The sequence below is a fragment of the Gekko japonicus genome, unplaced genomic scaffold (assembly GCF_001447785.1).
Source record: "Gekko japonicus isolate JY-2015 unplaced genomic scaffold, Gekko_japonicus_V1.1 scaffold591, whole genome shotgun sequence".
Classification (NCBI taxonomy): domain Eukaryota; kingdom Metazoa; phylum Chordata; class Lepidosauria; order Squamata; family Gekkonidae; genus Gekko; species Gekko japonicus.
In genome coordinates this window covers 248,346-267,318 of record NW_015171521.1, presented here as the reverse complement: position 1 = coordinate 267,318, position 18,973 = coordinate 248,346, and the positions used below count along the sequence as shown (strand labels likewise).

General features: G+C 45.8%; 1 protein-coding gene across 1 annotated transcript; it reads right to left on the bottom strand.

Annotated features, from left to right (window-relative positions):
• Positions 1-671: 671 nt before the first annotated feature.
• On the bottom strand, positions 672-14,025 carry CDKN1A (cyclin-dependent kinase inhibitor 1A (p21, Cip1)). The gene is made up of 3 exons (XM_015419458.1): positions 13,955-14,025; positions 4,721-5,120; positions 672-3,983 (listed from the first exon to the last, which is right to left on the bottom strand). Exons 1-3 carry the CDS (start codon positions 13,976-13,978, stop codon positions 3,934-3,936), a joined length of 474 nt encoding a protein of 157 aa, XP_015274944.1. The 5' UTR covers positions 13,979-14,025; the 3' UTR covers positions 672-3,933.
• Positions 14,026-18,973: the final 4,948 nt, after the last annotated feature.

Genomic DNA, 18,973 nt, shown 5'->3' with positions numbered 1-18,973 from the left:
AAATCTGGGACAAGTTCAACACATCCCACATGAAATTTGCTGGATTATGGGTCTACAAGACACGTGGAAATATCACTGGATTATCAAGGCTAAGGCCATATTGAATTTTTAGAAATCCTGCTTTGATGCAAACCAGAACCAGTGATGCATTCTACAGCATCAATATTTCCATGGTCTCACTATCTGAACCTTATTCCTAGATCATGGGGTGAGAAGAGCTGGACTTGCCAAGTTGTATTGTTGTAACCCTGGACGGTATTCATGTATCTTGCCTTCTAAGCTAGAGCAGCCCGCCATTGAGAACATACTTTATGATTTAAGTGCCTACATGCTTTTCCCTTTTAAAAACCTGATCACATGTACCTTTTTGGCCATCTCCCAGACCCAACCAGGCTGAATGACTTTTCTCCTCACAAAAGGAGAAGCTACATTTGATAGAATGTCCATGCAAATGTGGGTTTATTTCTACACAAACACCCTTTTCCTTTTTTAGAATCCAGTGGCACCTTTAAGACCAACAAAGGTTTGTTCTCTGGCTATAAGTTTGAACCTTCCCTGCCATTTTAATGTATTTGAAAAGTGTGCATGCACACAAAAGCGCATACCTTGAATAAACCTTTGTTGGTCTTAAAGGTGCCACTGGATTCTAAATTTGTTCTACTGCCTTAGACCAAAACAGCTGACCTTCTGAATCTACCCTTTTCCTTCATTCCCTGCTCTGTCAGGTGGCTATTTCTCAACTTTTGCCTACACACTGCTCCACAGACATCCCTGCCTCTAGGTCCCCTCACCTTCAATTTTCCTTTGCCCATTTTTTCATACAGCTTTTCTGTCACTGTTTCTCTTATCCCTAGACGTGTTTAAAGCTTATCCCAGCCACACTTTAATTTCCATTTACTGACAATTAAGGTTTTCAATCATTCTGCTGAGAGCAATTACTTCAGAATGACTATTCCATGCGATCAGAGCAGGTAATCAAATGGGCGGAGAGTCTTTACTGCTAGAGGTTGTTACTCTGGAGAAGACTATGGCTTTGACAACTCCTGTAGCACTGCCAAGGTTCTCCAATACCTGTTCTGTTGAGAATACATATCCCTGCTGCTAAAGGCTGTGTATTTAATATGCAAAGTGGGCCCATACTAATTATCCATGTCTTTTTCCCTGCTTTTCCACATACACCTAAGATAAAGCAGGTAATAGTACCACAGATTGCATTTCCTAAAACATGTTAAGAACCATACCCTGGCTAAGAGTCCTCAATGTCCACACCATTCGGGTTTTGCACTCACATGGAGGTTGTATAAACAGTGCACACAGAGCATATTGCTCCACAATGAAGCCATTTTATTTTTAAACTATTTAACACAGCAGCATTATATTCACAAACAGATTAACGCTGACAGCATCCTAGCATTATCCTGAATACAAAAGTGCGATGGTCAAAGTAGCCAGGCCATGGCAACTCTAACCAAAATGGTCAGGTAGCCATAGGCAAATCAACTAGCTTTATTTTTAAAAAGTGCCCATGTCTGTGCTTCAGTTAGGGTGGCTCTTGTACCACACATTGTTGTGTAGTACAGAACACCACACATTCCCCCAACCCCTGTAGGTTTCTGTACAGAAAGGATACTTCTAAAGCAACCTCCTGAATAATCTTACAAGGTGGTCCCTAAATGCTCAGATGAGTTGTGTGAAGCAAAGGTATTTTGAGAACTTGCTCAAAAACACAGTCTTTTAATATGTTCTGTAACATAACATGGCTAGTAGTCCTTCAGTTCTTGCTCCTGTATCATTCCCTCCACAATTACCCTTGCAATCCATCAGATGCTTTACCCCATCCCCCATTTTGCACTCTGCCTAGAATCTGGGTAGGGTACACATAAAAAAAGGGGAAGCTACACAAAACACAGTTGTAGTGTTTGTCAAAAGTAAAACTGAACAAGCCAGTAAGTTGTTACCCCCACTATTTTCCCCTGCAACACAGAAGCAGGCAAGTGGAATGTACCTTTCAGTAACCACAATGGGGTGTCTTCAGAGGTTTGAGTCTGCTTCCTAGTTTCAGCTCCTCCTTATTTCACTAAGGAGAAGTTCTTCATAAAGCAGAGCTCACATGATATGGACAGAAGGGAATACCATCCCAACTACCCCATGCTGAGAACATGAAAAATAAGAGCCTATTGCAAACAGGCAAGTCACAATAACAGCTGTGGCTTGCACAGTGCTATTAGAGATGTGGGCTCTGAATTTCTAACACCTTCATTTCAAAAGTCAGTATTAAACTCCTGAGGGTTTTGACAATCAGACACCAGTGGCAACCAAATCATCCACCTCAAGCGTAGCATGAAACCCTCTGAATCCAGTTCTCACACTGAGAAAATAATGGGGCTCCAGTATTAAGAGGCAAGTGCCAATTTCCTCAATAGGATTAAACGTGCCCTGGTCTTTCAACACAGCTGGCCAGAACACAGGTAGCTGTGGAAGTTAATGAAAGCCTGTAGGACTAAATCCTTATCATCCAAAGCACAGGAGTTTCCCTAGGGGAAACCCGGCCATGCCACAACAACCTCAGTCCCTGGCCATTCAGTTTTAAGTTCGTTTAGAACAATTACAGCCAAAGAAGAATTAAGGGCGCTAGAGGTCTGATCTGTACAAAAATCAGGTAGAGTGACTACACTAGAGAAACTATCCCAATATATTTCCTGAAAAGAAGCTCAGAGAAGGTAGCGAGGTATATTTCAGAGACTCATGGCTACCATGGGCTGCATTTCTTTTCCCAGACTACTGTTACTCCTACAGACTTGCACCAAGATGAAAATTCATAGTCCTTGACCATTTTGCCTATGAAAAAGTTCAAAATGCACAGTAGAGCATCAAGGCTATAATTACTTGGTGCAATCCAGTACTATCTGAGCAAGGAATCCCATTCAAATTTGTAAAGCTATGGCTAAGTGGACATTGACTGCCCACCACACCAAGGCCTCCACCCTTATGAAAGGATGATTAGCTTGCTAAACTAAGCCAGTCCTTCTCTTCTCTCCCCACCTCACCAACAACAACTGTCATGTTAACACAGAAGGATAAAGGAAAGCATCCTGTAAAGATATCAGTCAGTATGCTCTCACTCCATGCATGAGCAACTCATCTTCCTGTATTCTTCTCTTTTTACAACTACTTCCCTGAGAAGCTCACGGCCCTGCTTACAGCAGCACATGGAGAAAACAGCTGCACAAACTGGGAAGGGCTGGAAAAAGGAGGCCAAGGAGGTGAAATCACTCCTTTTCTACCACTCTGCTAAAGAAAGGGGTCGATTTCAACCCATGAGTCCAGCGCATTGACCTTCGCAGCTGTTCCTTTGCACAGATCCTGCAAACATAGGAAAGACCATTTTAGGGGTCAGAGAGCTTCAGGAATTAAACGGAATGTGGGGGAAACTGCAAGGAGAGGACAGAATGCAAGGGGAGGACAGAATACAAGCAAAGTTTTACCTGAGGCAAATATATGAAAGACGGCAAATGGTTACTGTGCTAGACAGGAGTCTCAGCCACAGCCAGAACTTGCACTGATCCTTCATTGCAAGCATCATGCTAACTCACCACAGTTAGCACTTAAACACATTTTCTTTCCCAGCCACATTAAAACTGTTTTAAAGATAAGGTTTTACAATACTACATTGCACATCAGTCTCCAGTGCTTCTCATAAATAAAGAGTTCTATAATCTTCCCAAGTGTTATAACCACTATGTAGTTTTATGCAATAGAATAGGGTGGCAAAAGTCATCAGAGCAAAGGTCCCAGCTCTGATTAACTGCTCCTTCAAACAATTGTCTTGGTGACTCCATTGGTTGTTGTGCCCAGTTAGGCCATTTCAGCTAATAACAGTGAAGACAGCATCTTCAGCAAAGAAACTGCAGACATTTTGGTTGCTCTGCAGCATCATGGATTTGATTTGTATGGGATAGTTCTTCTCTTTGAGCTGTAGAAGTCTGGAAAAGAACAGAAGGACACTGAACTGAACTTGCTGCTAGGAGGAATGAGGCAAATATAGATACATGGAAGAGAGCAGGTTTCAGGGCATCTTTCAGTCAGCCAAAGCCTAGAAACCCCAACTATGCCCTGGATGCAGTATGATTTTTAGGTCATTCACTGCCAAAACCTTATTTCCTCTTCTTCAGACAAAGAGTCCCCCCCACACACACACACACCCCTCCACCAGCCATACATACTCCCTGTGCCTGTTTGGGCTGTTCATCATCCACAATCAGCACAAAAATTGATCTTGTCTGCTGCCATCACACAAGGGCAGAATGAAACGCTGAAGTATTCCTTCAGTACACAAGTGCCAGCTATGGATAAAAGCTGAAATACATTTGCCCCAGAAATTCTCCTTTGACAGCCAACATTCAGTGTGCACTTGATCAGCTTCAAGTGTTCCAGGTAACACTTATGGTACTTGACAGCAGCAGACACACACACACCAATGTCCAATAGATGCCACAAAATTCTATTTTACTAAGGATGCTGGCTTTTAATATTGTTAGTCTGGAAGCATCCCTTTAAGTAAAGGGATGACAAATAAACCCCGTGTCAGATTTGGCATGTCAAATTCAACAGCTTAAATTCCAAAACTGAAGACAATGCATTTCAGATTCTTTTGAAATTTCCATTTCAGTTTTAGTCACTGCTGTTGATAATGTTTAGCTCCATGCACAGGTAAACAAACCTTTTATGCTCGTCTGCTTTCGTTTCAAATGCCTTGAGGACTCAGCCTCAAAACTCCCCTGCCCAGGATTGTCTGTCTTCGCATGTATTTGGAGAAGCACAGGGGAGCTGAGGGTCTTGTCTCCAACGCAACTGTTCTCCTTTGAGTGGCTCAACAGCTCTTGAGGTGACAACACTTTAAAATGGGAGACCTTCTCCCATTTGTAGTCCCCTTCAAGTGGGGTTTCTGTTTCAAAGTCAAAGTTCCACTTGCGCTGGGCCTCCTTCAATTCCGCCTTCATCATGGACTGGAAGTCATTCTGGAGCTGTTCATGATCCACTGGCCCAAACAGGTTCCTGCAAAGCTTCCTGCTGCAGGATGACCGTGGGATATCACCCTGAGACAGAGGCATTTCCTTCAGCTACAAGGAAGAGAAGCAACAGATGTTTAGTATGCAAGTACTTAGAAGTCCAGGAGCTACAAAGAATACACTATGGAACCAAGAATAACCAACGATGCAACACTTGAAACCTTTCAAGATTTGTCAAAATAACCTCACAAGCCATGGAAGGTGCTCTACCATGTGCATGCATACTTTTTCCACAGCAGACTCCATTCCAACAAAGAGAATTGTATACTCACCAGTTAGAGAATCACAGCTACCACCTCCATCCTAAATACAGTCCTGTCAAATTTCTTCATTTCATAAAGCATGAGAGCCAGTGTGGCATAGTGATTAAAGAGTGTTGGACTAGTATTTGGCAAACCCAGGTTCAAATTCCCACTCATGCCATGGAAGCTTACATACACTCTCAGCCTAACCTACCTCACAGGACTGTTGTGAAGCTAAAATGGAGGAGATGGGAACAGCGTAAGCAGCCTTGGGTGCCCACTGGGGAGAAAGGCAGGGTACAAACGAATTAAATACGAACTTATTTGAAAACCATTTCCAGTGTAGTATCACCTGGTACCAATTATCAAGGTTGGCTCTAATATATTCAAATTGGAAGCACAGCTCTGTATGCTATACTCACTTATTACAGTAGGGGTCACATGCCAATCAACTGACCAGTCAAATATTCTAAGTTCACAACCAACTGCTTACCTGTAGTCAGGCACTGTCAAGTATTTCAGGGAGCCAAGAACACTACTGTTTGGGCAGCAGCTGAGCTCACTGTACAAAAGCAAACTTCTGCCAAGGCTTCCTTTCTTGATTAGGCCAGTGGCGGCTGCCCCCTCGCCCTGTCCCACAACGAAGCAAATGTTAAAAGCTTCTCCAGATGACCACCTGCACCAATTACTTTAATAGCAGTTATTATGTTACTTTGCTTTATTTCTATTTGAAGTACTGATGGTACAGATGTTTTACCCTGATGTAGTTCCACATTTGTCTTAACCAACACTGTTGAGCCACAATCCAATAGGAGTGCTCATTTCATTGTTCACAGTAACAGTTGACTTGTATGTTATAATTAGCATAGTATTATATTAGCACAAGTATCAACCCTATTTTACCTATTTAGTCTGAAGTTATTTCTTTAAAAATACTTGACCAGTTTTTAATCAGACAAATGCCAATCCCTAGATTATATGACCTCCCCATAAATCTTAACTTTGGCTGTTCCATTGTACTCAAATATCTGAAATGTTAGCATCTGACTTACTCCAGACAATACTGTGGTATTTTACTCTTAGAGCACTGGTTCTTAGTCTTACTGTCCAGCAAGTGTGCAACAGCATAACTGGATGCCCCAAGCAAAAAAGTGTCCTAAAACAGTACTCTAGACAAGGCAACTTCATGTGAACAGTGAATAGCTGTATTTATGACATGCCTTTGGTACACCCATCTCAGGCATACAATTTTTTATGAGCCTGATTGACACTTGTTGAAGAACCTGTTCCTCCTTTGTCTTGTTGCTATTATAGTACTCCCTTTTATTTCTGGAAGCTTATCTCACACACACTTGATCTCATGGATGTCATGTATTTGTTATTTGCCCCAGCTGAGATTTTATGTTTAAGGCATGGTGACATAACACCACAGTCTGTCAGAAGCCAGGAGGAGAAGGGGCTTCCTAAAATTCTGAATGCCTGCCAAGAGCTGTAGTTAACTATACGGGGATAATATTACCCCAGTTAGATCCTAGGACCACCCAAAGGCATATCCTAAATCATCCACCCAGATTCAAGAGAGACAGAGGAACATGGAAGAGATAAATGTGTTAAAAGCAACTACCTACAGTTGTATCAGCAATGTCATGGCAGTGTAGGACTCTTTGTACTAAGTATCTGTTTAAGTAACATAGGACTGCATAGGACAACCTTCAGTTTTGTCACATTTCCAAGTAAACTTGTAGCCCTGGCATGATAACACTGCATGCTACACAGATATATCTCTATATAATAATTTTATTTTTAAAAAGCCAACATTCCATGTGCTCCCTCAGCCATTGGCCCGTCAGCCGTCACTCGAGTACTCATGTGCCGTAGGCCGGGTGCTGGGTCTGCTCCTCTTCCCCACCCACTCCCCCTTCAACCACTGTGCCCTGTCAGAATTACTGGCAAACTGCTTTCTCTCTTGACGACAACACTTTTCCTGCTTGCCTCCTGTGTGGGACTAACTTTCCCCTCAGTGGCTGTTGGTAGGTGTCACAAAATGGCAGTTACCTGTGTTCGTAAGATGGCTATAGTTCTTTGTTTAAAATGTTCCCCCATAAGGTTTAATTGAGCTGTAGTTCCAGAGAGGGGCCTGGAGAAGTATCACTCACTGGGTTGAATGGGACTTCCTCATCTGCTGGCCTACAGTTCCCAGCTGCCCCAAGGCCAAAAAGTGTGGGAAAACAGGGACTATCCCAAGGCAGAAATTCAGCCACTCCACAGTCGGCTGGACTGGGGAATTAATGGCAGTTTTCCTGCTTTCTTGGGCAAGAGAGAGGCTGAAGTACAGCTAGAGGCCGGTCCAAGGAATGATCCTATCCTGAGCCCACAATCTCCAGAGGTAGAGAGTATTGTGTGTAGGGCACTCTGCACAATACTAAAGAGAGGGGATAGCCCAGGGAAGCAAGAAAAGGCCAGACCCTTGGGTTGCCAACTTTCCAGGGATCCCCCAAAGATTAGGCATTTTAACTTCAAATAGGGAGATTCGGCTAGAGGGGTCTCACTGTCCCTCTAAAAAGGCAGTGACAATTCCATGAGTGGTGGCAGTGAATTTAAGGAGTGATATGCCCACGGGACAAGGGTGGGAGGCAAACAGCTGAGTTGTAAACTGGAGCCCATTTCACCACAGTAGGCAACCAAGCTTGGTTCAGACAAAGGAAGGAAACCCTTCGCAGGCCTTTGTGAGGAACTCATTAGGGCCAGTCCTTAGGGTTGCCAGCTCCAGGTAAGGAGATTCCTGGAGATTTTCCGGTAGAGCCTATGGAAGCCAGGGTTTGGGGAGGGGAGAGGCCTCAGCTGAACAGAATACCATACAGCCCACCTTCTAAAGCAGTTATTTTCTCCGGGGGGGGGGGAGGAGAGATCTGCTGTCTGGAGTTCAGTTGTGATACCTGGTGATCTTCAGGTTCCACCTGGAGGTTGGCTGCCCTAGGCATAGCAGTCAGTGCTTCAGAGCAGGGTCTGCTAGATCCAGGTTCTTGCTGTAGAAGCTGAGTGGGTGATTTTGAACCAGTCACAGACTTTCAGCCTAACCTACCTCACAGCGTTGTTGTGCAAGTCAAAAGTGTCTTGCATCACCCATTTTAAGATTATAGCAGTTATATTCTACTCAGGATGTGAATTGCTTTGCTCAGTAGGCAAAAAAAAAACCCTAGAGGGAACATTGATATGGGCAAGTATGAATACAAGCTAACATGGGGGAAGACAGTCTCCTACTACCAGCCCAAGGATCTCTTACACCATTGTCTTTCTAAAGAGACTGAATGTTTTTAACAAAATGCAGCTGAGAAATCAGGTATCCCATCTGGCTAACATAGTCACATCATAGTCCAATTTAAACTTCTTATGTGAAAAATACATATTTATTTAATTTATAATCTGAATTTATAAACTGCCCTCCCCAGAGTATGCATGACTGAATAAAGTGTTTGGGAGGCACTGTACAGACTTTTTGGGAATCCCTCCACTTACATCCGGCCGATACGTTTCCAAAAGACAAGCTTATAATGTTGCCTTCCTCCAATGTTCAGGTTAGAAAGAGGCAAAGAGATTAAAATAGCAGCATCCTTCATGCTCTCTTCATAAACAGCTATGCAAGATGACATCATAGCAAAAAAATTCAGACATACCAGAACAAGCCCTGGCAGGTAGTAATGATGCCAAGGACAAGCCTCAACTTGATTTCTTGTTAAGTCACCACTTCAAAGCACTGGAGTAAAGTGGCTAGGAGGCAACTGGAGTATCCACATTTTGATTCCAAGCAAAAAGGTTAGCCACATTTACTGTCTTGATGATAGTCTCACTGGGCATCCATTGGAATCCACTAAGCATGAAGACTGCAGCAAAACTAAAAATGCACCCTCCCACTCCCCTTCGTCAGATAAGGTTGCCAACCTCCAGGTGGTGGCTGGAGATCTTCCACCATTATAACTGATCTCCTGGCAACAGACATCAGTTTCCCTGGAGAGAACGGCCTCTTTGGAAGGTGGACTCTATGGCATTACACCCCACTGTAGCCCCTCCCCTACCCAAACTCTACCCTCCACACTCAAACCCTCCAAGTACTTCTTGTTGGAAGTTCCAGATGTAATGTCCTCTGTCTCAACCTCCAGACTGAGTGGCAAGAGAGACTAGATAGCTAGACAGGCATACTGACCTTTCTTCCTGTATCTACTCTTCTGCCCCTATCCTCTTTGATATGCAGATTGTGTTCTCAGGGATCAACTTCCCTTTCCCTCTCTCCAGATGAAGACATGATCTCTACCTGCACGCACCAAGAGACGGATATGCAGTCCTCTCTTGGCACCATGAGGCAGATGGGCCTCTTGCCATCTGTCTCCATCCTTTAGCTAGTAAATTAGTAATCTATCAATCTCAGCTCTTTCCTATCCAAAGTGTACTTCTCATATCAAGAGAGAAGTATTTCTCTTCTAAACTTGCAATGTGGTTCTGTGTAGCTTTGTAAGCTGAGCCAGTTTTGTGTAGTGTTTAAGTGTGCGGACTCTAATCTGGGAGAACCAGGTTTGATTCCCCACTCCTCCACTTGCAGCTGCTGGATGACCTTGGGCAAGCCATAGTTCTGTCAGAGCTGTTCTCTCAAAGACACTTCTGGAAAGAGCTCTCTGAACCCACCTACCTCACAGGGTGTCTGTTGTGGGAAGGAGAAGGGAAAGGAGTTTGCAAACCACGGGGTATAAATCCAATCTCTTCTTCTTCAAGTGATGCTCCTGCGTCTGTAGCTTTATTTAAGCACTCTTGCTAACTAATGGTGACTGAACTAACCACACCAGTTAACCTCAATACTTCCCAACCCGGAGCTGGCAACCCTACTGTCAGGTAACATCTGAATGTTTACACTGTGGAAGGAAACAAAGGCCTTGCCACATGACCACTACAGCAAACGGTAGCTGCAGCAAGTTTAAAATATGCTGAATCCTAGTCCATAGCCAAGCTGGTCATGTGTGCTATCATATGCTTCCAGTTCACCACCCTAAAACTGATAAAAGTAGAGTAGCAGTTTTTTTTTGAAAGAAGAGTTTTACTGATACCACAGACCACCCAAAAGACAAATAAGTGGGTTCTAGATCAAATCATGCCTGAATTCTTCCTAGAAGCTAAAATGACTAAACTGAGGCTATCATACTTTGGTCACATCATACGGGAGAAGATGAGAGTCACTAGGAAAAAATAATGCTAGGAAAAGTTGAAGGCAGCAGGATAAAAAAAGATGAACCAACATGAGATGGACTGACTGAATCAAAGAAACCACGGCCTTCAGCTTGCAACACCCAAGCAAGGCTGTTAATGATAGGATGTTTTGGAGGGCCCTTTCCACATTTGTCTGCCACTCTGGATTATCTCAGTGTTCGAGTCAAGGTGATTTAAGTCCCCAGCGGAACAGCATCCAAAAAACCCAGGGCAGAGACAGGCTGAAACCAGGCTGACCACTGAAGAAGAGAGGGGGGGGGGGGGGGGGGCAGGGACCAGAACGAAAAGAAGGCTGAATTCGATTTTAGTGCAGAATTGCTTGGAGAACACTGCGGCCAACATGGATTAAAAGGAAAGTACAGAAAGGGCCAAGGTCATTAGTTTATAGGGCTGCCATAAACTGGAAGCAACATAGTAGCCTATCACATACTTGAGTTTTTAACCCTATTTCATAGCAAGTCCTGGAAAGTAGTTTTGATGCTATAAATCTTATGCATAACGGGATGTGTGTATGCACACATATACACACTCTAGCTAAAGTAGAGGCTGGAAACCAGCCTGTACAAGAAGTTTCCTTGATTGTCCTGCCATAACACTGATGCCCTGCTATGTAATTTGATAGTTAATGTCTTCATACTTCGGGTATTTGATACCAGAGTCAGAGCTGCCATCCCCCCGTCAAATTCTACAGGTGGATTCATCACTACAACCTTGGGGAGGGGATTACCTATACAGAACCTTCTGCAGGAGAAAGTGACACTTCACTTGCAGTACAGTTTCAAACTTAACACCTTATTCTCAATCATAACCAACCTCTAACTCCACCCAACTGCATTTGCCAACAACCATAGGTTAAAAAAAACACATCCTACCACTTTGCCCTGCCCTTGAAGCTGCCTTATACCAAGTGAGGTCTTGGTCAGGCAAGGCTAGGCGTTGGGTACTCTAGGATCCTGGAGAGACACTGCCAATCAGCTAGAAGTCTTTTGTATCACTGACTTTCTGATCTTGAATGAAACTTTGTTGGTCTTAAAAGGTGCCACTGGACTCAAACTTTGCCCTGCTGTTTCAGACCAACAGAGCTATCCCACCTGAATTTTTCTGATCTTTGTAACTAGTGATTGAACCTGGGACCTCCTGCACACACAGTAGATGATCTACTGCTAAGCCACAGGTCCAACCTTACCCTTGACCTATTTTAGAGCACCCTGAAGGTAGGGATAGCTCGGTGTTTGCACATATATAACACTACACTGCATAAAGGGCTTTTCTGTTGTCGTAAAACCCTGCAAGGTCTTCCCTAAAAAAACCAACCACCAGCCAACCACCATTCAGGTGAGTACTGTAGGGGCAGTAGCTTAAACTAGAGTTAGGTGGTTCATTTCTCCCTACTATATCAGCGGTCTGCATGCACGCTCCTGGACTGCCGGCCTGCAAGTGCCAGCACCCGCCCCAGCCTAGCGGGAGGCAGCGCCGAAAACGACCGCAGCGCTCACCCGGCGCTTACGTCACCCGCCCTCCCCCCCGCGCAGCAGCCGTGTCACGTGCCGTGTTGGAAGGTTGCGAAACGTCGCTTGCCACACAGCCGCCGGCTTGCCATCGCCAGATATACAAACAGTGTTTACTACGACTCCGCCCCACCCTCCAGCCTCTCATCCAGCCCAAATGCAACAAAGCAGTTTCAGGTGCTCGGAGGGAGAGAAAAAAAAAGAGAGGAAGGGATGGCTTAAAGGGGGGAGGGGGGGGAGAGGCCCGAGCCCAGGAGACGAAGGTAGAAGCGCCTCCGTCCGCCAGCTTCCCAGGAATCCTAAATGCGGCGTCTCAAACGCGCCCCCTAATTGGGCGGATTCTCTAAACAGACAGTGCACAAAAATAAAACACGGCTTGGGAACAAGGAGTTCCCAACCGAGAACAGAACATCGGCGGGGGGGGCCCCCTGGGCAGACAGTCAAATCCGAGTCCCACCCCGACAGGGCTCTGCCTTTCCTGTCTTCCGCCCGCGGAGCTGGGAGAGCTCCTCGGAGGCAGGGACCTCCCCTCCCTTTTTTTTCTTTCTTTCAAGGAAGCCACTCGCGTCCTCCTTCTACACTACAGGAAAGTGCCCCGCGGGGCGCGTCTTGAGTGGGCACAGCCAGGGGGCAGTGGCACAGCCTGGGCTGGGCCTGCTCTCTTACATCAGCCAGGAGTGACTGTCACTGAGTCACGGCCGCCTGACTCCTCCCGCCGAGCAAGCAGCGACCGCTTTCCCGCAAGGCATGGGCATGCCTCGACAAGCTCCCCTTCCCCGCATCACCACAGACTCCACAGCACCCCTTCCGTCCGTCGCCGGAAGGGTATGCAAGGAGGGCTCCGCGGACTTCTCGTCACGGCATCGCCGCCACCCCCCCACGCACGCACCGTCCAGAAAAGCGCACCACCGGAGACGCCGGTCCCCCCCCCCCATTTCTCTTCCGCTCCCGGACCGAGCCCTTCGACACCGCTTCTCTCTGGAAGGGCAGCATTTCGCTACAGGATTCCCTGTCCCTTTGAACGACCGTGAAAGGTTACGTTTCGGTGCAAGTGGCAGGTTACGTGCACACTCACGCGTCGCCGTACCCTCGCTGCTCATAAATGCCGGTTTATCGATCCCGTGTTTGTAGTCCAACCCTAACCAAACCACAACACTGCTTTGCGAGAAGGCTCGCTCTCATTCTCCGACGGTGCTCGTAGGGACCAGGCTCCCCGACCTCAATGGGCATCGCAGTTATGGATACTCCGGCGAGAGGAACAGAGACAACATTCCTACAAGGTTCCATCGGGATTTGGGCCCCCTTGGAAGAGAACATTCTCGCGCCTTCCTCTTATCCTAAAGCAGAACACACGAAAGCCTCGAAAGGAAAAAGGAGGGAGCGACCAGGACAATCCCTGCCCTTAGGAGGGGCTAACAGGAGGAGAACAGGTGGAGATGACGAAGAAATTTCCCTTGGAAAAGCCAATTTATCTTAACATCACGAAATGACAAGAAGCCCCTATAATAATTGGGACAAACTTAGCACACTAGTTCCCTTCCCCCGACCAAACTTTATCTATGTAACTTCACATAAGGAAAGTCAGATGAGCACGGAAAAGACGCGATTCACACACACCGCGGGCGCGAGATCCAGGATGGATCAAGAGCATCGAAACAGGTTAGTCCCAGGCCAGATGGAAGGCACAGGAGTACCGTGAAGCCACATGAAAAGGACTTTTCACCACCACCTGCGAGGTGTTGAGCGATACCTACGCAGAATTCCATCAAAGCCACCAAAACACCATAAATCAGGCTTAGTTGTACCCTGATAGTTATCCAAAGCAACACCGGGAGAAAGAGAGAAACAAACCGGGAAACTCCAAAGACCAAACAGTCCTCACCTCCCGTTTTGGCGTCCTGGTCATCTGCTGCCAAAACGCCCGCTCTCAGTTACCGCAGTTCTGACTTCAGCAGGCGGTGGCTGACTACATAAAGCCCTACAAGACTCCGCCCCCTCACGAGCAGGGGGCGGGGCTTCACCGCCCCCTGCTAATCTAGTCTAATTGAGAGCCGTGGAAACCAGGAATTTCCATAGAGCCGTCTTCTTTCTCCTGCCTGCGGTTGACTCTCAGCCTATCGTCCCCATCCCCCCCCCCACGCCTTTCTAGAGACGCAATCAGTGCCGGGACAAGTTCTTCCGCAAAGGTAGCCGCCTGAGTTGCTCCCAACAGAAAGATCTCCGATACCAGACGTTTTCTTATACAAAAATTACATGGAAAATTTGTGCTACATGGTCAGAATCATACGTGGGTTTAGTGGCTGTCTTAACACTATCGAAGGTGGCACAAATAGCCTAAGAAAAGCTCAAAGGAGTATTTAAAGTTCATGTGTGAAAAATTCCCTAAAGTTATTCTGACGCATGAATTGGAAAGGATCACATCTCTACTGAGGGACAGTGTCATTTTTTTAAAAAATGCTCCTATACCTTTAAGAGCTGTATGAGAAGTCAAAATTTAGCAGCTGAAGTATACAGATGCTGCAATGGAACAAGCTATGCTCCTTGAATGACTGTCAGATTCCTGAAGGTGTCTCTCATTTTAGAGGGGGGGGGAGACAACTTGCCAGAAGCAGAGCTGACCCAGCTGAGTTCTGAGAAGGAGCAGGAGATAGAGCTACTAGACGGGTGAGTGTTTTTTATTTACTTTCAGCTGAGGTGCTTTAGCTGAGAGGGTACTGTGTTTGGGAGTATTTGAATAGCTGCTGCCAGCACTCTGCTGGGGGAGGCCTCTATTTAAGGAAGCACCTTGCCAGAGGCACGAGCCTCTGGCACGAGCCGAAGGGCGAGCTAAAGGGCTCTTTGCCCGTGGCTCTTAGCCCAGGGACTCTTGGACTAGGGGCTCTGTGAGACGCCCAAGAAGAGGCAGAAAGTGAAAACCCTAGGCTCCTTGTTTTCCCCATAAAGTAATTTGACTTTGACAAGAAAAAAACACATAAATACAAAGGGATTTAAAAGGGGGATTACATTTACTTATTTTAAAAGAATTATGAAGCCAGAATGCCAGCAGGGGGTTGGGGGCTATCCAGTGTTTTGCACAGAGTGTCACATGTATGACTATCTGCCCACTGGGCAGAAGTCTTGGGTGTGTGCTCGGTGCAAGGAGCTCCTGGTTCTCAGGGAACGTGTGTGCTCCCTTGAGGCCAAGGTGGCTGACCTGGAGAAGCAGAGACAGTCAGCTAGGCGCACAGAAAAGACTCTCGGGGACTTGTTAGCTACGTCCCACTCTGGATCTGGCAGCCCCGCTGCTGTCAGGGAGCATGAGGGTCTAGGGGAAACAGGGCACCGTGCTGAGGATAAGGGGAATGTGCCCTCAGAAGGGACCTCTTCCCCAGCTGGTGAGCGGTTATCCTTTTGCACCAAGGAACCATCCCTGGGCAGGGTGGGAGGGGGGCTCTTGGTAGTGGGTGATTCGATCCTTAGGCAGGTAGACAGCTGGGTGGCGAACCCGCGTACTGACCGTATGGTGACTTGCCTGCCTGGTGCAAAGGTAGCGGACATTACGCGTGTTTTAGATAGGCTGGTAGATAGTGCTGGGGAGGAGCCAGTGGTCGTGGTGCATGTCGGCACCAACGATGTGGGGAAATGCAGTCGTGAGGTCCTGGAGGAGAAATTTAGGCTGCTGGGCAGGAAACTCAAGGCCAGGACCTCCAAGGTAGCCTTCTCAGAAGTGCTACCTGTTCCACGCGCAGGGCCGGAGAGACAGGCACAGATCAGGAGTCTCAATGCGTGGATGAGACGATGGTGTAGAGGGGAAGGGTTCAGGTTTGTTAGGCACTGGGATTCTTTTTGGAACAAGAGGGAGCTGTACAGGCGAGACGGTCTCCACTTGTCCCGAGAAGGAACCAGGCTGCTGGCGCTTAAAATCAAAAAGGTGGCAGAGCAGTTTTTAAACTGAATATTGGGGGAAAGCCGACAGGAGATGAAAAGTCTCTGGTTCGGGTTGGCTCATCTCAGAGAGATGAGGGGGTACCTGTTGCTTTTCTACAGGGAGGTGGATTGAAATTGTCCACTGAGACCATGGCTAGTGACATGGACTGCCTGACAAGGTCTCGAGATTGCAAGAGGAAGGTGGCAGGCTTAACCAGTATGGGAAATTACAGCTGTTTCTATACAAATGCTCGAAGTGTCCGAGGTAAAATCGGGGAGTTGGAGTGCTTGGTGTCAGAGGGAAAAATAGACATTGTGGGTATTTCAGAAACTTGGTGGGATGAGGAAAATCAGTGGGATACGGTGATTCCCGGTTATATATTATATCGGAAGGATAGGGGGGGAAGGGTTGGAGGTGGGGTGGCTCTGTATGTCAGAGAGGGTATAAAGTCCAGAAAGATCGAGAGGCTAAGAGAATTGGATTCGCTTCTTGAAGTTCTGTGGGTTGAAATAGGGGGGCCAAAAGGAAACTTAACACTGGGAGTTTGTTATCGCCCACCGGATCAAAAGATAGAGGAGGATTATAAAATGATGAATGAATTAAAGATAGCAGCTAGACAAAAACACTGTGTCGTAATAGGTGATTTTAACTACCCACACATTGATTGGGTCAATATGTGTTCTAGTCGAGAGAAAGAGATTGAGTTTCTAGACACTCTAAATGACTGTGCTATGGAGCAGATGGTCATGGAACCTACCAGGGGAGAGGCGATCCTTGATTTGGTCCTAAGTAACACTCAAGACCTGGTGAGAGATGTAAAAGTGATTGCACCGCTTGGGAACAGTGATCATAATGTTGTTGAGTTCAACATTTGTACAAATAGGGAATTGGCCAAAAAGACTCACACAACCACTTTTAACTTTAAAAGGGGTAATTTTTCTGATATGAGGGGACATGTGGGGAGGAAACTGAAGGGAAAAGTAGAAAGGGTCAAAACCATTGGGGAAGCTTGGAAACTGTTTAAAACTACAATTCTAGAAGCTCAAATAAAATATATTCCGCAGGTTAGGAAAGGCACAAACAGGTATAAGAAAAAGCCTACATGGTTAACAAACAAAGTAATGGAAGCTGTAAAAGGTAAAAAGGATTCCTTTAAGCGGTGGAAAGCTAGTCACAGTGAGGCTGATAAAACAGAACACAGGCTATGGCAAATAAAATGTAAGTCTGTGGTCAGGCAGGCAAAAAGGGAATATGAGGAGCATATAGCAAAAAATGTAAAGACCAACAATAAAATTTTCTTCAAATACATTAGAAGCAGGAAACCAGCCAGGGAGGCAGTGGGGCCCTTGGATGACCAAGGGGTAAAAGGAGTACTGAAGGATGATAGGGAAATGGCTGAGAAGCTCAATGCATTTTTTGCCTCTGTCTTCACTGTGGAAGATGTGTTGGTGTTGAGACCCGGGTCAGATTGAGATTATAAGAGAGGAGGTCCTACAACTGATAGACAACTTAAAAACTGATACCAGGCCCGGATGGCATACATCCAAGAGTTCTGAAAGAACTCAAATTTGAACTTGTTAATCTCCTTACAAAAATGTAATATTTCCTTAAAATCTGCCTCCATTTCTGAGGACTGGAAGGTAGCTAATGTCACTCCCATCTTTAAAAAGGGTTCCAGAGGAGATCCGGGAAATTACAGGCCAGTCAGTCTGACGTCGATACCGGGTAAATTGGTGGAAACCATTATTAAGGAAAGAATTAGTAGGCACATAGATGAACAAAACCTATTGAGGCAGACTCAACATGGGTTCTGTAAGGGAAGATCTTGTCTCACTAACCTGTTAATGTTCTTTGAGGGGGTGAACAAACATGTGGACAAGGGGGATCCAATAGATATTGTTTACCTTGACTTCCAGAAAGCTTTTGATAAAGTTCCTCATCAAAGGCTCCTAAGTAAGCTCAAAAATCATGGGATAAAAGGACAAGTCCTTTTATGGATCAAAAACTGGCTAATTAATAGAAAACAGAGAGTGAGTATAAATGGGCAATTTTCTCAGTGGAGGGTGGTAAGCAGTGGGGTACCGCAGGGATCAGTACTTGGTCCACTGCTTTTTAACTTGTTCATTAATGATTTGGAGTTGGGAGTAAGCAGTGAAGTGGCTAAATTTGCGGATGATACAAAGTTGTTCAGGGTGGTGAAAACCAGTGAGGATTGTGAGGCACTCCAAAGGGATCTGTCAAAGATGGGCAAGTGGGCGTCAACATGGCAAATGGGGTTCAATGTGGCCAAGTGCAAGGTGATGCACATTGGAGCCAAAAATCCTAAATATAAATACACATTGATGGGGTCTGAACTGGCAGAGACAGATCAAGAGAGAGATCTTGGAGTTGTAGTAGATAACTCACTGAAAATGTCGAGACAGTGTGTGACTGCAATAAAGAAGGCCAATGCTATGCTGGGGATTATTAGGAAGGGTATTGTAAACAGATCAGCCAATATCATAATGCCGCTATATAAATCAATGGTGCGACCTCATCTGGAATACTGTGTGCAATTCTGGTCACCACACCTTAAAAAGGATATTATAGCTTTGGAAAAAGTGCAGAAAAGAGCAACTCGAATGATAAAAGGGTTGGAACACTTTCCCTATGAGGAAAGGTTAAAGCGCTTAGGGCTCTTTAGCTTGGAGAAAAGACGACTGAGGGGTGACATGATCGAGGTTTATAAGATTATGCATGGGAAAGAGCAGGTAAAGAAAGAGGTACTTTTCTCCCTTTCTCACAATACAAGAACCCGTGGGCACTCCATGAAATTGCTGAGCGGTCGGGTTAGAACGGATAAAAGGAAGTACTTCTTCACCCAAAGAGTGATTAACACTTGGAATTCACTGCCACAGGAAGTGGTGGCAGCTACAAGCATGGACGGCTTCAAAAGGGAATTAGATAAGCATATGGAGCAGAGGTCCATCAGTGGCTATTAGCCACAAGGTATAG

Excerpts from the sequence above, each read along its gene's own strand:
- CDKN1A (XM_015419458.1), bottom strand. The coding sequence starts at position 13,978 with ATGACCAGGACGCCAAAACGGGAG. Across the intron at positions 5,121-13,954 it reads CCAGGACGCCAAAACGGGAG|CTGAAGGAAATGCCTCTGTC; the intron begins GTGAGGACTGTT and ends TCTTCCTTGTAG. Across the intron at positions 3,984-4,720 it reads AAAGCAGACGAGCATAAAAG|ACTTCTACAGCTCAAAGAGA; the intron begins GTTTGTTTACCT and ends GTTCTTTTCCAG.